Source organism: Rattus rattus, chromosome 2 (genome assembly GCF_011064425.1).
Source record: "Rattus rattus isolate New Zealand chromosome 2, Rrattus_CSIRO_v1, whole genome shotgun sequence".
NCBI classification, from domain to species: domain Eukaryota; kingdom Metazoa; phylum Chordata; class Mammalia; order Rodentia; family Muridae; genus Rattus; species Rattus rattus.
In genome coordinates this window covers 143767090-143782815 of record NC_046155.1, presented here as the reverse complement: position 1 = coordinate 143782815, position 15726 = coordinate 143767090, and the positions used below count along the sequence as shown (strand labels likewise).

The 15726-nt window shown below is 40.2% G+C and overlaps 1 protein-coding gene and 1 pseudogene across 1 annotated transcript; both read left to right on the top strand.

The window, feature by feature from the left end:
- The first annotated feature begins 412 nt into the window (after window positions 1–412).
- LOC116892050 (zinc finger protein interacting with ribonucleoprotein K) lies at window positions 413–8701 on the top strand. Its single transcript, XM_032893521.1, has 3 exons — window positions 413–712; window positions 3080–3206; window positions 4912–8701. Exons 1-3 carry the CDS (start codon window positions 653–655, stop codon window positions 6150–6152), a joined length of 1428 nt encoding a protein of 475 aa, XP_032749412.1. The 5' UTR covers window positions 413–652; the 3' UTR covers window positions 6153–8701.
- A 1420-nt stretch (window positions 8702–10121) lies between these two features.
- Window positions 10122–11040, top strand: LOC116892053 (annotated as a pseudogene).
- The last annotated feature ends 4686 nt before the right edge of the window (window positions 11041–15726 follow it).

Sequence of the window (15726 nt, the reverse complement as noted above, 5' to 3'; positions counted from 1 at the left end):
GGATGACTGTGCGTAGGCTCATGCACCAGGCTTAGGTAAGTAATGCGACATCTGGGGCTTCCTTTCCCTCACCACTTACCTTCAAAGTCGGAGTTAAGGAGTTCACTTAAGTCTCTTCTCCCAAAATCCCTGCATTAATAGGAGTTCGTGAATCGGGTTTCCTATTTTGCAAAGCTACAGTGAGAAATACAGAGTGGGACAGCCAGTGCCATAGTGTGTGTAATTTCTTGAAGCGACGCTGAAAGGTGGAATATTTTGGCCCGTAATAATGAGATGAAGTGTTGTACCGTTTATTCCCATGACAGGAATTTGTGCTACGGGAAAACTACACAGACTTGAGTCTGAATATATATATTTGTGTGTGTGTGTGTGTGTGTGTGTGTGTGTGTGTGTGTATGTGTATGTATGTATGTATGTATGTATGTATGTATGTATGTATGTTCTCACCTCAGCTACTTTTGGGCCGCCCTAGTGTTTTCCAACCTGTGGGTGGATGGAGATATATCACAGGCCAATTGAGTCATTGTTCAAGTGCCCATGAATAAGTACCAGCACTGAGGAGGATCTTATGTAATGAGGACATCCCTATGTCACTTGCTCCTGGTTGGGAGAGGGTATGAAAACCTAAAGCTTTGGATCCCTGCCGTCATTCATGACATCTCTCATCTCACAGGTATCCACAACTGCAGAAGTGGATATGGCCCTCATGCAGGTGAGGAGAATATGTCTCAGGCTGTCACTGAGACATTTGTCTTGATCTAAAGGACCCTTAAGAAACTGAAGGTTGGAGTAGTTCCCTTTGGTAACAAACAATAGAATGTGCTATGTAAGGTTGACCCAGGCATTGGTATATGTAAATGATTGGAAATGAGTCTCACGTGGTGTGGTTCCTAGAACCCCAAATGTTTTCTTCTGGGTGAATTGAAAGCAGCAGGGCAAGATTCGAATCTGGAATGAATCTCAGTGTTCTGCTTTAGAGTGATGAGAGTAATTTAACATTTAGGGAAAGGAAAGGAGAAGAGGAAGGAGGTGATCTAATGTTAGTTACATAAGCCTCCATGTTTTTATAGTGTGGAGAACCTGGTTTTTGTGAGGAAGGCACTAAGACCATGGGGTAACCTGCTATATTAGTTCAGTAGAGTTAACAGTGACTAGACCAGGATGAAGTTTGAGGGAATGGTGGAAGTCTAGATTAGTTTCGAAATTAGAGCTGCTTAGAGTTTCAGATTTTAAAGAGGGGAAGATAATATCTATTCAGGCTCTAGGACAGTGATTCTCCACCGTTCTAATGCTGCTGCCACCCTTTAATATAGTTTCTCATGTTGCAGTGACCATCAACCATAAAAGTATTTTCATTGCTACTCCATAACTATGCTTTTGCTACTTTTATGAATTGGAACATAAATACCTGTGTTTTCCTGTGGTCCTAGGCATTCCCAATGAAAGGGTCTTTAACCCCAAATGGGTCACAACCAATGAAGGAATATGTCATGAAGTGGGTGGCCTTATTTGAGAGGAAGTTTAAGATAGATAATATCCAAAAAAAATGCTACATTTTTGGATAAATATTGACCAGCACTTTTGTTTTCCTTCGTTGATTTTGAAAGTCCTTAGAAGTAGCCAAAAGGAGTTAAAATTTATTCTATATGGAAATGAACCTGATTACCAACTTTACATTACATTTGATGGTGTTTCCATCCTTCCAGATTTAAACGCCTAAAGCAGTGATTTTCAACCTTTTGAGTTGTGACCCATTTAGGGGTAGTTCTGTTTCTCATAATAGTAATACTATTAGCTATTCAGGAAAGGTGGAACAATGATTGAGTCTTGGGCATCTAGGTGGAAGTGATAGGCATTAGAAACACAGTTATGAGAGAACTAGTCCTAGATGGACATGAGCAAGAGGATGATCAAAGTTTCCAAGGCTTAGGGCAATAAGGAAGTCAGCAATACTAAGTAGGTGTCCGGTGGTTAGAACTGAATGTTTTTGTTTTTTTCAAATGTAACTTGTTGAGTACTATTCTGTGTGGCCTTTGAGAGATTTAGATTAAGTTAGGTGGGATTAGTGAGTACCCTTGGAACAAGATGCCAGAAAACTAGTTAGTGCTCCTTCGTCCTTATGAGGCTATCAAAAGCAGTCAGTGCTCTATACCTTCACCAGAGACTGCCACTAATGGCTCCTTTACATCAGACTTAAAGTCTTTAGATCTGTTGTTTGTAAGCCACCTAGTTGATCGGAGTTTGTAGGAGCACCTGAACTACAGCACTGAGCATATTCACCATGCCGTCAGGTTTATGAACATTTTCTTGTGATCCTATGACTTTTGTGAAGTTTCATTCAGGCACATGGGTGAGTTGAGGTACGCAAATCTGTATCTGTGAGTTTACTGACCATGGTGTGCAGAGCCCATGAGGTTTTGAACCACCGAGTAGAAATGATTAAGAGCAAATGTAAGGCTGTGACAGTTGAGGGCACGTTGAAGATCAGCAGAAATAGAAGACAAGTGTGTGGCAGACTGCAGGTGATTCTGGGTAGCTAAGATTGAAGCAAAGAACAAATGGTCTTTGAAGCAGGATCCTGGACTGCTTTTAACAGTCGGGGCTATTGGGGGTTTAGAGTATTGCTTGATCTTGTTTTATATTTGCCTATTGCTCTCTGAATGCTGTGTGTTAAATATGTAGGGAAGATAGCGATATGGCTAAGATATGGAGAAGGAGTTTAAAAGATAGGTGATTTTTTTAAAAGCTAGACCCTTAACTTTGAGGATAAAAAGGTGAAGGGTGAACTCATCTGATTGTATCTAAGAGGGATCATCAGGATGACCCCTGAGAAATAGTCTGCCAAGGATAGGTATAGCCTTACATACCAGTTTAGATATATCATTCTATTTGCTATTGGTGCTAGGACACCAATACGGGAACTATTGGAATATAATGGTTACCAGAGGCAATGGGGCTTGGTATTGCTTTCAGGTAGGAATGTGGGGAGGAGGGAGAAGTGAGATAGATAAGTATGTTGGTATTCTTGGCAACATGGGGGTGAAGTTAACTATGGAATAAACTGTCCCTATTATGGCAGGGCTCTGTGACATTTCAAGATGTGGCCATTAGCTTCTCGCATGAAGAATGGAGCCTTCTTGATGAGACTCAGAAGCTCTTGTACCTCAGTGTTATGCTGCAGAACTTTGCACTTATAAACTCCCAGGGTAAGACTTCCACACGTTCTTAGTATCCTCAGACCCTGTAATCTCTTTGTCCCTATAGGCAGAATGATCTTTTCCATACTAGACTTTGAGAGCTGTTAATTTCTGCATATTTTGGGTATATATCTTATATGTGATAGTGTTGAACTGTGTCTACTTCCTCAAGTAGATCTCAAAGTAGCCCTCATAGCAGCTTCTCATTGTATGGGAGATGGGTACCTTGTGGTCATCCTAATTAATGGGTGTCATCTTGCTTGTCTTGCCACTAGCTGTGTCTACAATCATGGCACTTTGCATAACAAGTGCTTAGCAATGACCAGCTTGCTTTTTTGTGGCTGCATGTGGCATGGCTTCAGTTTTTGGAGCCATGGATTGTTCTTGCTAGACACTGATTTTGGATATTTTGAAACTAATGTTTCCTTCCTGGGATCTAGAGTGATCTTTTGTGAGATACTCTTGCTAAACACTTTTTATATTTTTTCTTCCTTGTGGACCTTGTATCATGATGTCATGTGTAGTAATAGCATTTCATGACGTCATGTAATGACATCAAGTTTGAAATCTGGTTCTTTTGAAAAGCCACAATGACTTCATAGCAGGCCTGGGTATAATAAGTTGTCGATGCCCCATGCCTTCACCGACATGGTACTGAGAATTGGGCGAAAGCCTGCGGGATTAAAGAAACACACACACACAGGTTATTTGTGTCAAGCCAGAAGAGGAAGGGGCTCCTGTAGCTTTATTCACCAAATATATACCCCAAGTTCACCAGGTAGAAAATATCTGGGAAGCACAGTGGGAAACCCTGGCTCTAGACTTCGGTAACAAAAGACCAACTACTGCCCTGAATTAACTAGGAGAAATCCAGGAAGACCAGCCTAAATCTCAAAGACAAAGGCTGAGAAGACAAAAGGCAGGAACAAATTGACCACCACCCAGGTGTGTCCTTACCAGGCCGGACTGCTCCTTTGTTAGGAACAAAATGCTTCCATGTGCTTCAGCAGGACTCAGCAGGGGTCAAACCCTGCAAGAGACCCAGAAGGGTCTGACAATAAGTGGCATCTAAAAGAAGGCAAAACATCCAGGACATCTTCCAAAACATCCTGTATCCACTGATTTAGGTGCAAGTACTACCAACCAAGCCTTATTTTCATATTCTCTTCCCCAGACATGGTAGTGTTCTGTCTTCTAATTTTATCTCTGATCTCTGCCACCTGGGTACCCCTTTCTAGTCTCCACGTCTAGTCTTCTGTGCTATATACTGTTCTTCTGTGGTTCCTTTGTTGTTTCCATCACTACCTTACACAGGATTCTGAACACATGCTATATATTTTTTATTGGAGTTCTGAGGCTTGTGTGTAACCTGTCTCCTGTAAAGCTTACACTTAGCACCAGCAAATGACATATTATATACTCTGTTGTAAATTTTAGAAATTTGGAAGCTAATCCATGATGAATGTATGACCTCTGTGTTTTAGTAACTTTTGGCCATTGGTAAAAGTTATTGGTTGTCCCTTTGTGGTTCATCTTGGCCTTTATTCAGTGAGGCCTTCCCAGTTCTGTTCTTTTTAGAGACTTCTTGTTTCCATGCAGATCCTTCCTACCCAGCCCTTTGTCTTTGGGGAAAACATTGTGTGGAGTGTGTATGTGCTTGGGCTTCCTCCTCTGAGCATAATCAACATGCATTTCATCAGTAATTCTCTTTCAGGTTGTGGGCATAGAACAGAAGATGAAGAGCAGAGGGTTTCTACACGAGCGTCAAAGGTTTTGAGATCTGAGACAGTTCCATTCACACAAAAATCTCACCTCTGTGAAAAGTGTGTCCCAATTCTGCAAGACATTTTGTGCATGCCTGGTTTACCTGGGCAGAAACATAGTATAGAAGCAAGTTCAGAAGTTGATCAGCACCAAAACCCTAATACTACAGGAAAACCCTTGAAGAAGAATGCTGACAAGGCTTCATACCTATTCTTCTTGTCAGCAAAGTCCTTCCCTAGTTGGGATGTTGAAAAGGACCTCCCAGACATACTGAACCTTCTGAAGTCTCAGGTCTGTCCCAAAACTAAGAAGCCTAGGAAAAGCACTGATGATAGGAAAGCAACAAGTCATGAAAGTCACATGTCAGAAGAATGTCAAAGGCTTTCCAGTCAAAAGCAAACATTTGCTCACCACCCAAAAGCCTCCAATGGGAAGAAGCTTTATGAGTGCAGCAAATGCGGAAAGATCTTTCGTGGCAAATACTCCCTTGATCAGCATCAGAGAGTCCACACTGGAGAAAGGCCTTGGGAGTGTAGAGATTGTGGGAAATTCTTTAGCCAGACCTCCCACCTGAATGATCATCGTAGAATACACACTGGAGAAAGGCCTTATGAGTGCAATGAATGTGGGAAGTTATTTAGACAGAACTCCAGTCTTGTTGATCACCAGAAAACTCATACTGGAGCAAGACCATACGAGTGTAGCCAGTGTGGGAAATCCTTTAGTCAAAAAGCTACACTTGTTAAACATCAGAGAGTTCACACAGGAGAAAGGCCTTACAAGTGTAATGAGTGTGGGAATTCCTTTAGTCAAAGTGCCATTCTTAACCAACACCGGAGAATTCACACTGGAGTAAAGCCGTATGAATGTAGAGAATGTGGGAAATCCTTTAGCCAAAAAGCTACCCTTATTAAACACCAGCGAGTTCATACTGGAGAAAGGCCTTACAAGTGTAGTGAGTGTGGGAAATCTTTCAGTCAAAGCTCCATCCTTATTCAACATCGCAGAATTCATACAGGAGCAAGACCCTATGAGTGTAACCAGTGTGGAAAGTCCTTTAGCCAAAAGTCTGGCCTGATTCAGCATCAGGTAGTTCACACTGGAGAAAGGCCTTACGAGTGTGACACATGTGGTAATTCTTTTAGCCAATGCTCTAGCCTCATTCATCACCAAAAATGCCATAACGCTTAAGAAACCTCATGAAAGAAGCAAATGGGGATAAGCCTTCAACAGGAGGCCTAACATCATTTAGCTCCTCCAAATTCGTACTTGAGAAAAGCCTTAGATTTATAGGGAATGCCCTCTTCTTTTCTTTGTGTTTTGTTTTGAAGTACCATGATACTATAGAACCTTTCCAAAGGATACAACTATTATCTGAGCTTGACCTTCCAGCATCTAGGGGAGTGACACTCCTCAGGAGTTCAGGCATGCGTAAGCTGAGGAGCTGGTTTGTCCATACTGAACTGGCCAACATGCTTCCCATTTCTGTCAGTACTAGTGTTTATGGTAGAAGCCATCATTCTCTACCACGTGACCAGAGTACTACGATCACGCCATCATGGTAAGGAAAAGCCAACTGTGCAGATTGCCTGGAAGAACTCTTAAATGGAGTATCTATGGAGAATTCGTCCCCTAGTTTTAACGGATTAAAGTGTAGATATGACTAAGCTTTCACCAAGAAGATCAAATTTATTGTCTGCTGAAGGTGTCTGTAATTTACTTACCTGCTTTAAAAAAAGTAGTTTTTAATCCGTGTCATGTGACAGGTAGGTGAATGTTTCCAGCCTTTCAGTTACCAGTTGGTCACTGCCTTCTCCCCATTGCTCTGGTTTGTACACTGATAAATGCCTTATTCTTTAAGCTACCTTTACTCTTAAGAGTGCAGTTTACTAAGTGGGGAGGCTGGGAAACAGACTGATCCTTCTAGGGAAGGATGGACAGCTTTTATAGATGGTTTCAACTTGGTTTACCTCTGCAGGGACAGCAAAATGATGAAAGCAAATTTCTATTGCTTCCCAGGCCAACATCAGAAGCTACAGGAACTTCATTATTACAGTTTATGAACAACTGAATATGTACTCATATACATGAATATGTAGTTGGAAACTTTCTGTGGTCATCTCAAGAGGTCTGCTATTGTGATAAGCTCCTGTACTTGTGGGAATGGAATGAATTGGCTCTATTTTTCTCAGAGGATGTCCTTAAAATGCCCATGATGGAGAGAGGTAACTCATAAGGATGTACAAAAAATTTGCCCCAATAGCATTTATTCCGTAGGCACCAGCCTATAAGATGACCACTTATGAGGTGATCAGAGTTAGGTATAAACCATCTTTGGCATACAAAATATGGGTATAGTGTAGTCTTCAGTCATCCAGATGGCTTATGGCTCTTGTAAAAGTGCACCCAGCAATCTTTGTCTTTTGCTGTATTCACAGGACTGAAAGATCTGTGAATGTACAATGGCGGAGGTCATTGTCAAAAACAATATGCCTTTGTGGGATATTGGAGTCTGACCTGGCTGTTTACCTCCAGCCTTGTTATAGAGATAGGAAAATGAGGAGATGGAGAGCCTGTAGTCTTAGAAAGTAGCTGTTGTAATTGCAATCCAGGTGCTGCATTTGCAGTCTGGTATTGACAAAACTTCACTGCCAGTATTTCCTGTATTAACAAAGGATGCCATGAGGATAGAGTTCAATCAAAATGGGGGTTACTAAGACTTCTGGTTTCCGGAAAGTAGGAATTCTGAGCTTTGTATTTTGAGTCACATTTTATAAAGTTCATTGATATGTTAGTGTAATGCAGTCATCTCTGATTTACCCTTCAGAAATTTTTAAAATTCATCTTTGTGACTTACCTCATACCCTGTTAAAATCTTTCTTGTGTTCCCAGGCTTATAAGTGTTCAGTAACTTATATTTTGTTTACAAGAGTGCAGTTTGTGAAGGAAAACAAAAGTTCTTTTTTTTTTTTGTTAGATATAATGTGTTTTAGGAAGTCATAAATATTTTGACATTTATCACTACTGCTTTTTAAATAACTTTATACTGCTATACCATGTTTGGCTTTTTAACTATACAGCAATCTGTTGACCTATTCATTCGAGTCTTGGTTGAATCCTTTCTTGAGCTGTTATGTTTAAGGCTAAAATGGATATAAGCATATTACTCAGTGTGCTCGTAGCATTTTTTAATTCTTCTTGAGCCAGGAACTTAGTATATGTGAATGCTTTCATTTTTAAGAAAGTGTCAAACTGATGTAGATTGGTGTAGACCCGTGGTTCTTAACCTTCCTGATGCTGCAGTTCTTTAATATAGTTTCTCATGTTGTGGTAACCCTCAACTGTATAATTATTTTTGTTGCTACTTCACGAGTATAATTTTGCTGCTGATATGACTTGTAAATATTTGTGTTTTCCTATGGTCATAGGTAACATCTGTGAAAGGGTCATTTAACTCCCAAAGGGGTCACGACCCACACATTGAGAACCACTGATGTGCAAAGTAAATGAACATTCTTGCTAGTGCTTAGTGTGGTTAATGTGCTTGTTTTGAGCCATCTTAATAGCTGTGTAATAACACATTGTATAGATTTATTGGCTTTTTTGGTGTTTTATGATACTGAATATTTTTGTGTTTATTTGCCAGCTGTATGTCTTTAAAACTTGTTATTCTGCCTATTTTCAGATGACAAATCCTGTTACTGTCCTTTTCATTAATAAATAGATGTACACTAACAATATATATTAAGACTTCATTTATTCATTTTCAGTTTTTTTGATAGATTAGTCCTTGGTAAATGGGGGGAGGTGTTTTTACTGGATCAATATTTTAACATTTTTTTCGCTTCTGTTCACAGTGGTAACAGCCTTAGGCACTATATACTTTAAACATGGTCTGTATTATTAGCATATTCCCTGTCTCTTAAGTCTGGCTTTTTCATAAGAAGTAAATATGGGTTTTGGTATTTGTTAATTGCATTCCCACCTTTGGTCAATTCCAATCTGTGAAAATGATGTTAACATGCGGAGTGGGAAAAGGATATACAGTAGTGTGTTTGGCTTACCTTCATTATGTTGATGCAGTCATGACAACTAGCCTGAAGAACATGAATATGGAAGTAAAGCATTAGATCCTGATGAGTTTTCATTGTCATCCTTCCTTTGTAAAGTTGATTTAATGGAGGTGTAATTATCTTACTAAAATTTTATATACACATTCATAGTTTCCATTTTGGTATACGTGCTTAAAAACAGGTTTCCTGATTTCCTTAATCTATCCCTCTGAATATGAAATGGGTATTAGAATATATTCAAACTTTCCAATGGATATTTTCACATATGCAAATAGTAAAGATTATGTGAGGAGGCTCTACGAATCCTTAACTATAATTTTGTCATTAACTATATATATATTAGTTATCAAGTAGTTATTGTTTGTGTTGTGTCATGTAGTCTATGTTGCCCTTGAGCTCAATAGCTGAGAATGATTTTAGACTTTAATTATTCTACCTCTACCTTTCTAGTGCTGTGGTTACATGTAGGCTAGGTAAATATCCAATCAACTAAGCTACATCCTAGTCCTGCATTTTGATATACCCCTAAATTCTGGTTTTTGTTGTTTTTGTTACTTATTTATTTTTTATTTTTCATTGTGCTGATGTCATTTAACTTACTGTATACCTTGTGACTAGAATACTGTATTACCGTTATCAAAAGAAATAGAACTAATTGGAAATTATATGTAATTATAAGGAGAGTAAAGGGTAAAATAGATTATACAAAGACTGAATAGTCCCAGAATGACTGGGATGTCCAGAAAACCAGTGTTACTCAGTCTAAGAAGCTGGAAGATTCAGAAAAATAGGACAAGTGACTCACCCACAGTTTAGGTCTGAAGGCCTAGGGGCCCCTAGAGAATCACTATAGTCTGAGTCTACCGTCTAAAAGTTAAAGCCAGGTGGAAGTGGGTCTACAATTTCAGGACAGTCAGAAGAACTATATAGTGAAACCCTATCTCAATAAATAAACGAATGAATGAATGTTGAATGATCTGCAGTCTGGTGTCCTTAAGTCGTTGCAGATTCAAAGAAAGGGAGGGAGGGAGGGAGTGAGGGAAGGGGAGAGAGACAGAGAGAGACACAGAGAGAGAGAGAACAAACTTACCTAGTTAAGAGGAATCAAGAGCCCCAGCGTATTGCCATCCCTTAGAGATGGCATCTCGTAGCCGGACACCCGAACACAGCGGACTTCCAGAGCTGTTTAATGACCCGAATGAAGCCTGGAAATACGTTCGCAACTCACGGATGATTGACATCCAGACCAAGATGACTGAGCGAGCACTGGAGCTTTTCTGTTTGCCAGAAGGTCAGCCCTCGTAACTGTTAGACATCAACTGCGGGTTTCTGGACTGAATGGAGAGTATGTCTCAGAAGAGGAACACTATTGGGTGGGCATTGACATCAGTCCTGCCGTGTTGGATGCCGCCTTGAACCGAGACACAGGGAGACCTACTGCTGGGAACATGGGCCAGGGAGTACCTTTCAGACCTGGTTCTTCTGATGGCTTCATCAGCATCTCTGCTGTGCAGTGGCTCTGCAATGAAAACAAGAAGTCGGATATCCCTGCCAGGTGCCACTACCATTTGTTTCTTTCTCTGTACCCTTGTCAGTGGGTCCCGAGCTGTCCTACAGCTGTACCCAGAGAACTAGGAGCAGCTGGATCTGATCATAAGCCAGGCGTGAGGGCAGGCTTCGCTGTCAGTGTGGTGGTAAATTTCCCCAACAGAGCCAAAGCAAAGAAGTTCTACCTCTGTTTTCTGGGCCTTTTATCTCCCTGCCAAAGGGGCTGACTGAGAAATAGGATGCAGACCAGGCCTCCGAGTCTACTTTCATCAGTGAGCAGACTCCACAAAAGAAGGCAGAGAGGGACCTGGTGAAGAAGAGCCAGGAGTGGGTCTTAGAGAAGGAGAGATGCAGGCACCAGGGTAAGGAGGTCAGACCTGACAGTCAGTATCCTGGCTGCAAGCACAAGCCCCGCTCTGAGAGCCTGGCCACCCAGACCTGAGTCCAGTCCTGCAGAGGTCCCTGGCTACCCACTCTGTTCAGAGAGTGGAAGCTGTCTAAACCAGGACCTGCCTCTAAGGAATTTTCTGGATTGAACTTTTAAGGTCAGCAGCTTGCAATATAGTATTTTAGAAAAGTTGGGAAGCTCTCAAAATATTTTTTTCTAATTGTTGCAGGGATCTGGGTTTGGCAATCCCAACACCTGTAATCCCAACATCCTCCTGGGAATCTGAGACAAGAAGGTGGAAAGTTCCAGGCCAGCCTGGGCTACACAGCAACAACCTGTCTTAAAAAACCCAAAAGAAAAAAAAATTTCTAAGGATGTTTTATTTTGTCCTTAATGCATTAAATTACTTTCTAAAAAAAATGGAGGAATCAGCTTGGTGGTTGTTTGTATTGTTTGTATGGCAGCTTCACCCTTCTGGGTTTTGCTCATCAAATCCCCAAATGAGCAGTGCCATCAGTGTTCAGGGGCAGTCTTTCTCCTTTATTTCTTTCATCTGATGCCAATGACCTTTAGAAATACTGTCATAAATATGCCTAGAAAGAGCAGTGAGCTACGTCAGTGGATAAGGCTGCTTGACACTTAAGTTCACTCCCTCATATTTACAATGGTGGAAGAAAATAAATGACTTCTTCAAGTCAGACACACACACACACACACACACACACACACACACCACTAAATAAATGTTTAGACCTCGTTCAGAAGTGTGCTATACCAATTTTCTAGGAATTTTTCAACCCATTTAACATAACTTAGATTCATAATGCCTAAGAAAAAGATCGATGGAATCTATACAGAAGCTTAGTACAGTAGTACAATGTACTACAGTGAGTCTGGGTTTTCTCTAGTCACAGTATATATTTAAACATCATTTCTATACTGCAATTTACTACCATACCACTGTCTAGAAACAAAAGAGTAAGTGGTGTATTTTAAAGTCATAAATGGAGTAGGAGGATGTGTTCTGTAATAGTTTTAGAGCAGTCCAATCTAGAGACAGTTACAGAGCATTCCAATCTAGAGACAGTTACATAGCAGTCCAATCTAGAGGCAGTTACATGGTTGGCACTAGTTGAAACAACTTGAATAAATATGTATTACACAGCCAAATTAAATATGATGTGATAAACATATATGACAGGTATATGGTATCAAATATGATGCAAACAAATATGTAAACATGCATATGTAAAATAACATGTAAAGTGGATTAGAGATCTTTAAGACACAATGATCAGACATTGATAACTACCAGCTTTCTAAGATTTTACCTGTATATAAACTGAGGAAAGCCATGTATGGTTCTTTGATCACACTGGATACCAGACCAGGTTTCTTAGAAACCCACCAAGAGTTTACTCGTGCCAAGAGCTGCCAATCATGTCACTTTCCCCAACCCTCGCCAACATATTGCTTTTGTTTCTCCGTCATAGCAATCACCATGCTTGATTTTGTTTTTTTTTTTTGTTAAGCCAAACCTATTATCATTTTTGGTCTGATTTTTTAAAAAGATTTTTATTATTTTGGAATAATAAAGTGGAATGTGAATGGAAGTGTGCACAGAAGTGTGGGTGCCCATGAAGGTCAGAGGCATTGGATCCCCTGCAAGCTGGAGTTAGATAGTTATGACTGAGTGAGTCCTGAGAACAGGACCCAGATCCTCACTCAATGATGAATGTGTTCTTAACTTCTGAACCACCCAGCCCACAGTTTGTGTTACACGCTTGTAGTGAGAATTTTGGATCTTTTAAAAACTCGGGTGAATATGTTTGTGTTTTAATCCTAGATGTGGGATATGGGGCTGCTTCAGTTTGTCCTCAGTCATTGGTTATGATTGTCTCTTGATCTAGGATGGCCATGATATTTTGCCAGCTGCAGATAATGTAATTATTGGGACTCTGGAGAGTGAATGAATGCAGAGCTTTGCAAGCAGCCAGACTTGCTTGAAAAATGGAAGAGGCTGCTGCCCCTCCCTGCTGGTCCTGGTTGTTGCTGTTGCGGTTTGACCAAAGAAGTTGGAGATATCTTGAAGTCGAAGATTGGACTTTTCCCCAAGGAACCTAAGCACCCTAATTAACAGGAAGTATTTTATTTGTTGGGTGAAAGAGGTCTCCAACCCATTCTGCCCTAAGGTTTTGCTCCTACCTAGTGTTGTGGGGTTAGAAGGGATTAAGATGGAGTAGGGTTGGGAGGATTGTGGAGCTGTAAGAGATGGCGCAGTGGTTAAGAGCACTGACTGCTCTTCCTGAGTTCCAGAGTTCAATTCCCAGCAACCATAAGGTCGCTCACAACCATCTGTAATAGGCATCTGATGCCCTCTTCTGGTGTGTCTGTAGACAGTGACAGTGTATCCACATACATGAAAAAAAGCTTAAAAAAGAAAAAAAGAAAAGAACCCAGCAAAAATAGCCTGGAACATGCCAACAAACACCCCATACCTCTGTAAACTATGATCGGCCCTCCTCTTTTAAGCCATACATCAGGTGTAATTTCTTTGGAAGAAGTATGACAATATAGAATAACAAAGAGTTCGTGCTTGTGAAAGCCTTTGTGAATGCAGTAAATGCACAAGACTGTTTAGATAAAAGTCCTACCTCAGTAGACTCTGAAGTGATCACATAGATATAAAATCATATAAGTGAGTGCACACAGTCTCCATGAGAAACAATTTTCCTCATTTAATACGAAAGTATACACTGGAGAAAGGACTTACTAGTTTTTAAAAATCTTACAATATTTTATTTCATTATTATTCAAATGAACAAATGAAACAATGAAAAACAAACTAATAAAAACCTAGTCACTAGGATAAATATTAACTACTGAACTGTCACTTAAACCTGCTAGAAGAGGAAAACTCAATTTTTCCAATATAGTGACACTGGTTATATCAACCACTCCAGGACAGGTCTCATGTTCAATAGTAGTATCCAACATACAGTGGGTTCCACAGAGGTGTTTGTGTGTGTGTGTGTGTGTGTGTGTGTGTGTGTGTGTGTGTGTGTTTGGTTACAGTATTATGGGGGGGGGCTGGTGGTTGTGTTCAGTTTTTGTCTTTTGAGAAAAAATCTATCTATCTATCTATCTATCTGCCACATGATCCAGCCCTTGGCACTCTGGTATCTAAGGAGACCACTGAGATACCTATACATACACACACATGTATGCAATGCAGATGTTTCTCATCTGATGAACCGATTATATGCAGACATATGCAACACAGACTATTCATAACGACAAATGGTATCTTGAAATGTGCGGCAACGTAGTAGAAGTTAAGGTGATTAATTGAAATGAGCTCATCTGAAAAGACAATTTCTATCTCCTGTGAAAGTTTAAAAAATGTGTTTGAAGGAGAATAGCAACTAGCACAGGCTTTGGGGAAGGAGCAGCATGTTAGAGGTAGAATGGAAAATACTCAGAAGTATAGCTTGTGAACCAGTGAGTTTCCTGAAATTATTTTAGGAACTAGGTCAGAGGTTAGAGGAGCACAGTTGACTGAAAGGCAGCTGCATGGCCAAGATCCATCCCATCATGGGTGATGACTGACAAAAGCTTCAGTTTCATCATTGTAGGTCCTGGCACAGCTTGCAGGCAGCTCACATAGAGAGTCTCCTCTAACCAGCAATTGTTTACTGTTTATAAAAGCTTTCACAGGGAATTTATGAATTTTGTAATTTTCTGAGCTTTGGAAATTTTATTAGCTTCTCAAATCTTATGAAGTTTCTCTCCTTCTCTTCCTTCCAGGATGCAATGTTTTGATTCAAAGGAGGTAGCTGTGGAACAGACTCTCACTATGCAACCCAGACTGGCCTTGATTCTCTTGTTGAAACAGCCCAAATCTTGCAGTTATAGCTGTGTCTCACCCTGCCCAGCTTATCTTCCTTGTCTTTGTTGTAGCTAACACATTGCAGAATTCCAGCATCCATACAATTTTCCATTTTTCATATGTCTTCCTTTTTGAATAGAAGTTATTTTGTGTCTCTGTCCATTATTTCCATATTTGTTCTACCCACATACAATAGTTTTCTGAAATGCCATAAGTATTTGACAAACATTTGCTGTATTCATAAAAAAGCACAATAGTCTAGCAGCCCTATGTATATTCACCATTTTACCAACTGTCAATATTTCCAAGAATTATTCCTAATGGTAATATTATTCATCATTTAATTTTAATGTTGGAGAATAAAATCTTGCTGTGATCCGCAAGCTGACAGAATTTCCTATCCTCCCTTTTCAGTGTGTGCCACAAATTCACTTAGTTTTTGGGAACATGAAGAAGTTACACTTTAGAGCTAAGCTCAGGGATATTCAAAGTTCTAGAACCCCTGTGCTGAGCTTTAGTACATCTTAGACTTAAGTATATATCCCTACGTTATCCCGAGGCCTTAATTCTTTCTACCTGCCTTCCCCCCCCCCCAGGAATATACATGTACATGTGAAGACAATGGTTTATGGCTAACTTTAGTGGTTTGAACAATTCAAACTTCCACCAACATCACAAAGCATTTGAAATTTCCATTCTAATGTTGTTCCTGTAATGATAAGTGAAATGAGGTCAGCTATTCCAGGTTGGCATTTCCACACTGTTATCTTTGCACACAAGCATTCAGAGAGACCATGCTAACCCTTTATGTTAACATACGGGACTCTTAGAATGGTTCTCATTTTGAAATAGAGAATGACATATTTC

What these genes read in the sequence shown, in the direction of transcription:
- LOC116892050 (XM_032893521.1), top strand. Translation starts at nt 653, where the DNA reads ATGACATCTCTCATCTCACAGGTATCCACAACTGCAGAAGTGGATATG. An exon ending in TGGATATGGCCCTCATGCAG is followed by an intron (nt 713 to 3,079) that starts GTGAGGAGAATA and finishes CTATTATGGCAG; the next exon opens with GGCTCTGTGACATTTCAAGA. An exon ending in TGCACTTATAAACTCCCAGG is followed by an intron (nt 3,207 to 4,911) that starts GTAAGACTTCCA and finishes ATTCTCTTTCAG; the next exon opens with GTTGTGGGCATAGAACAGAA.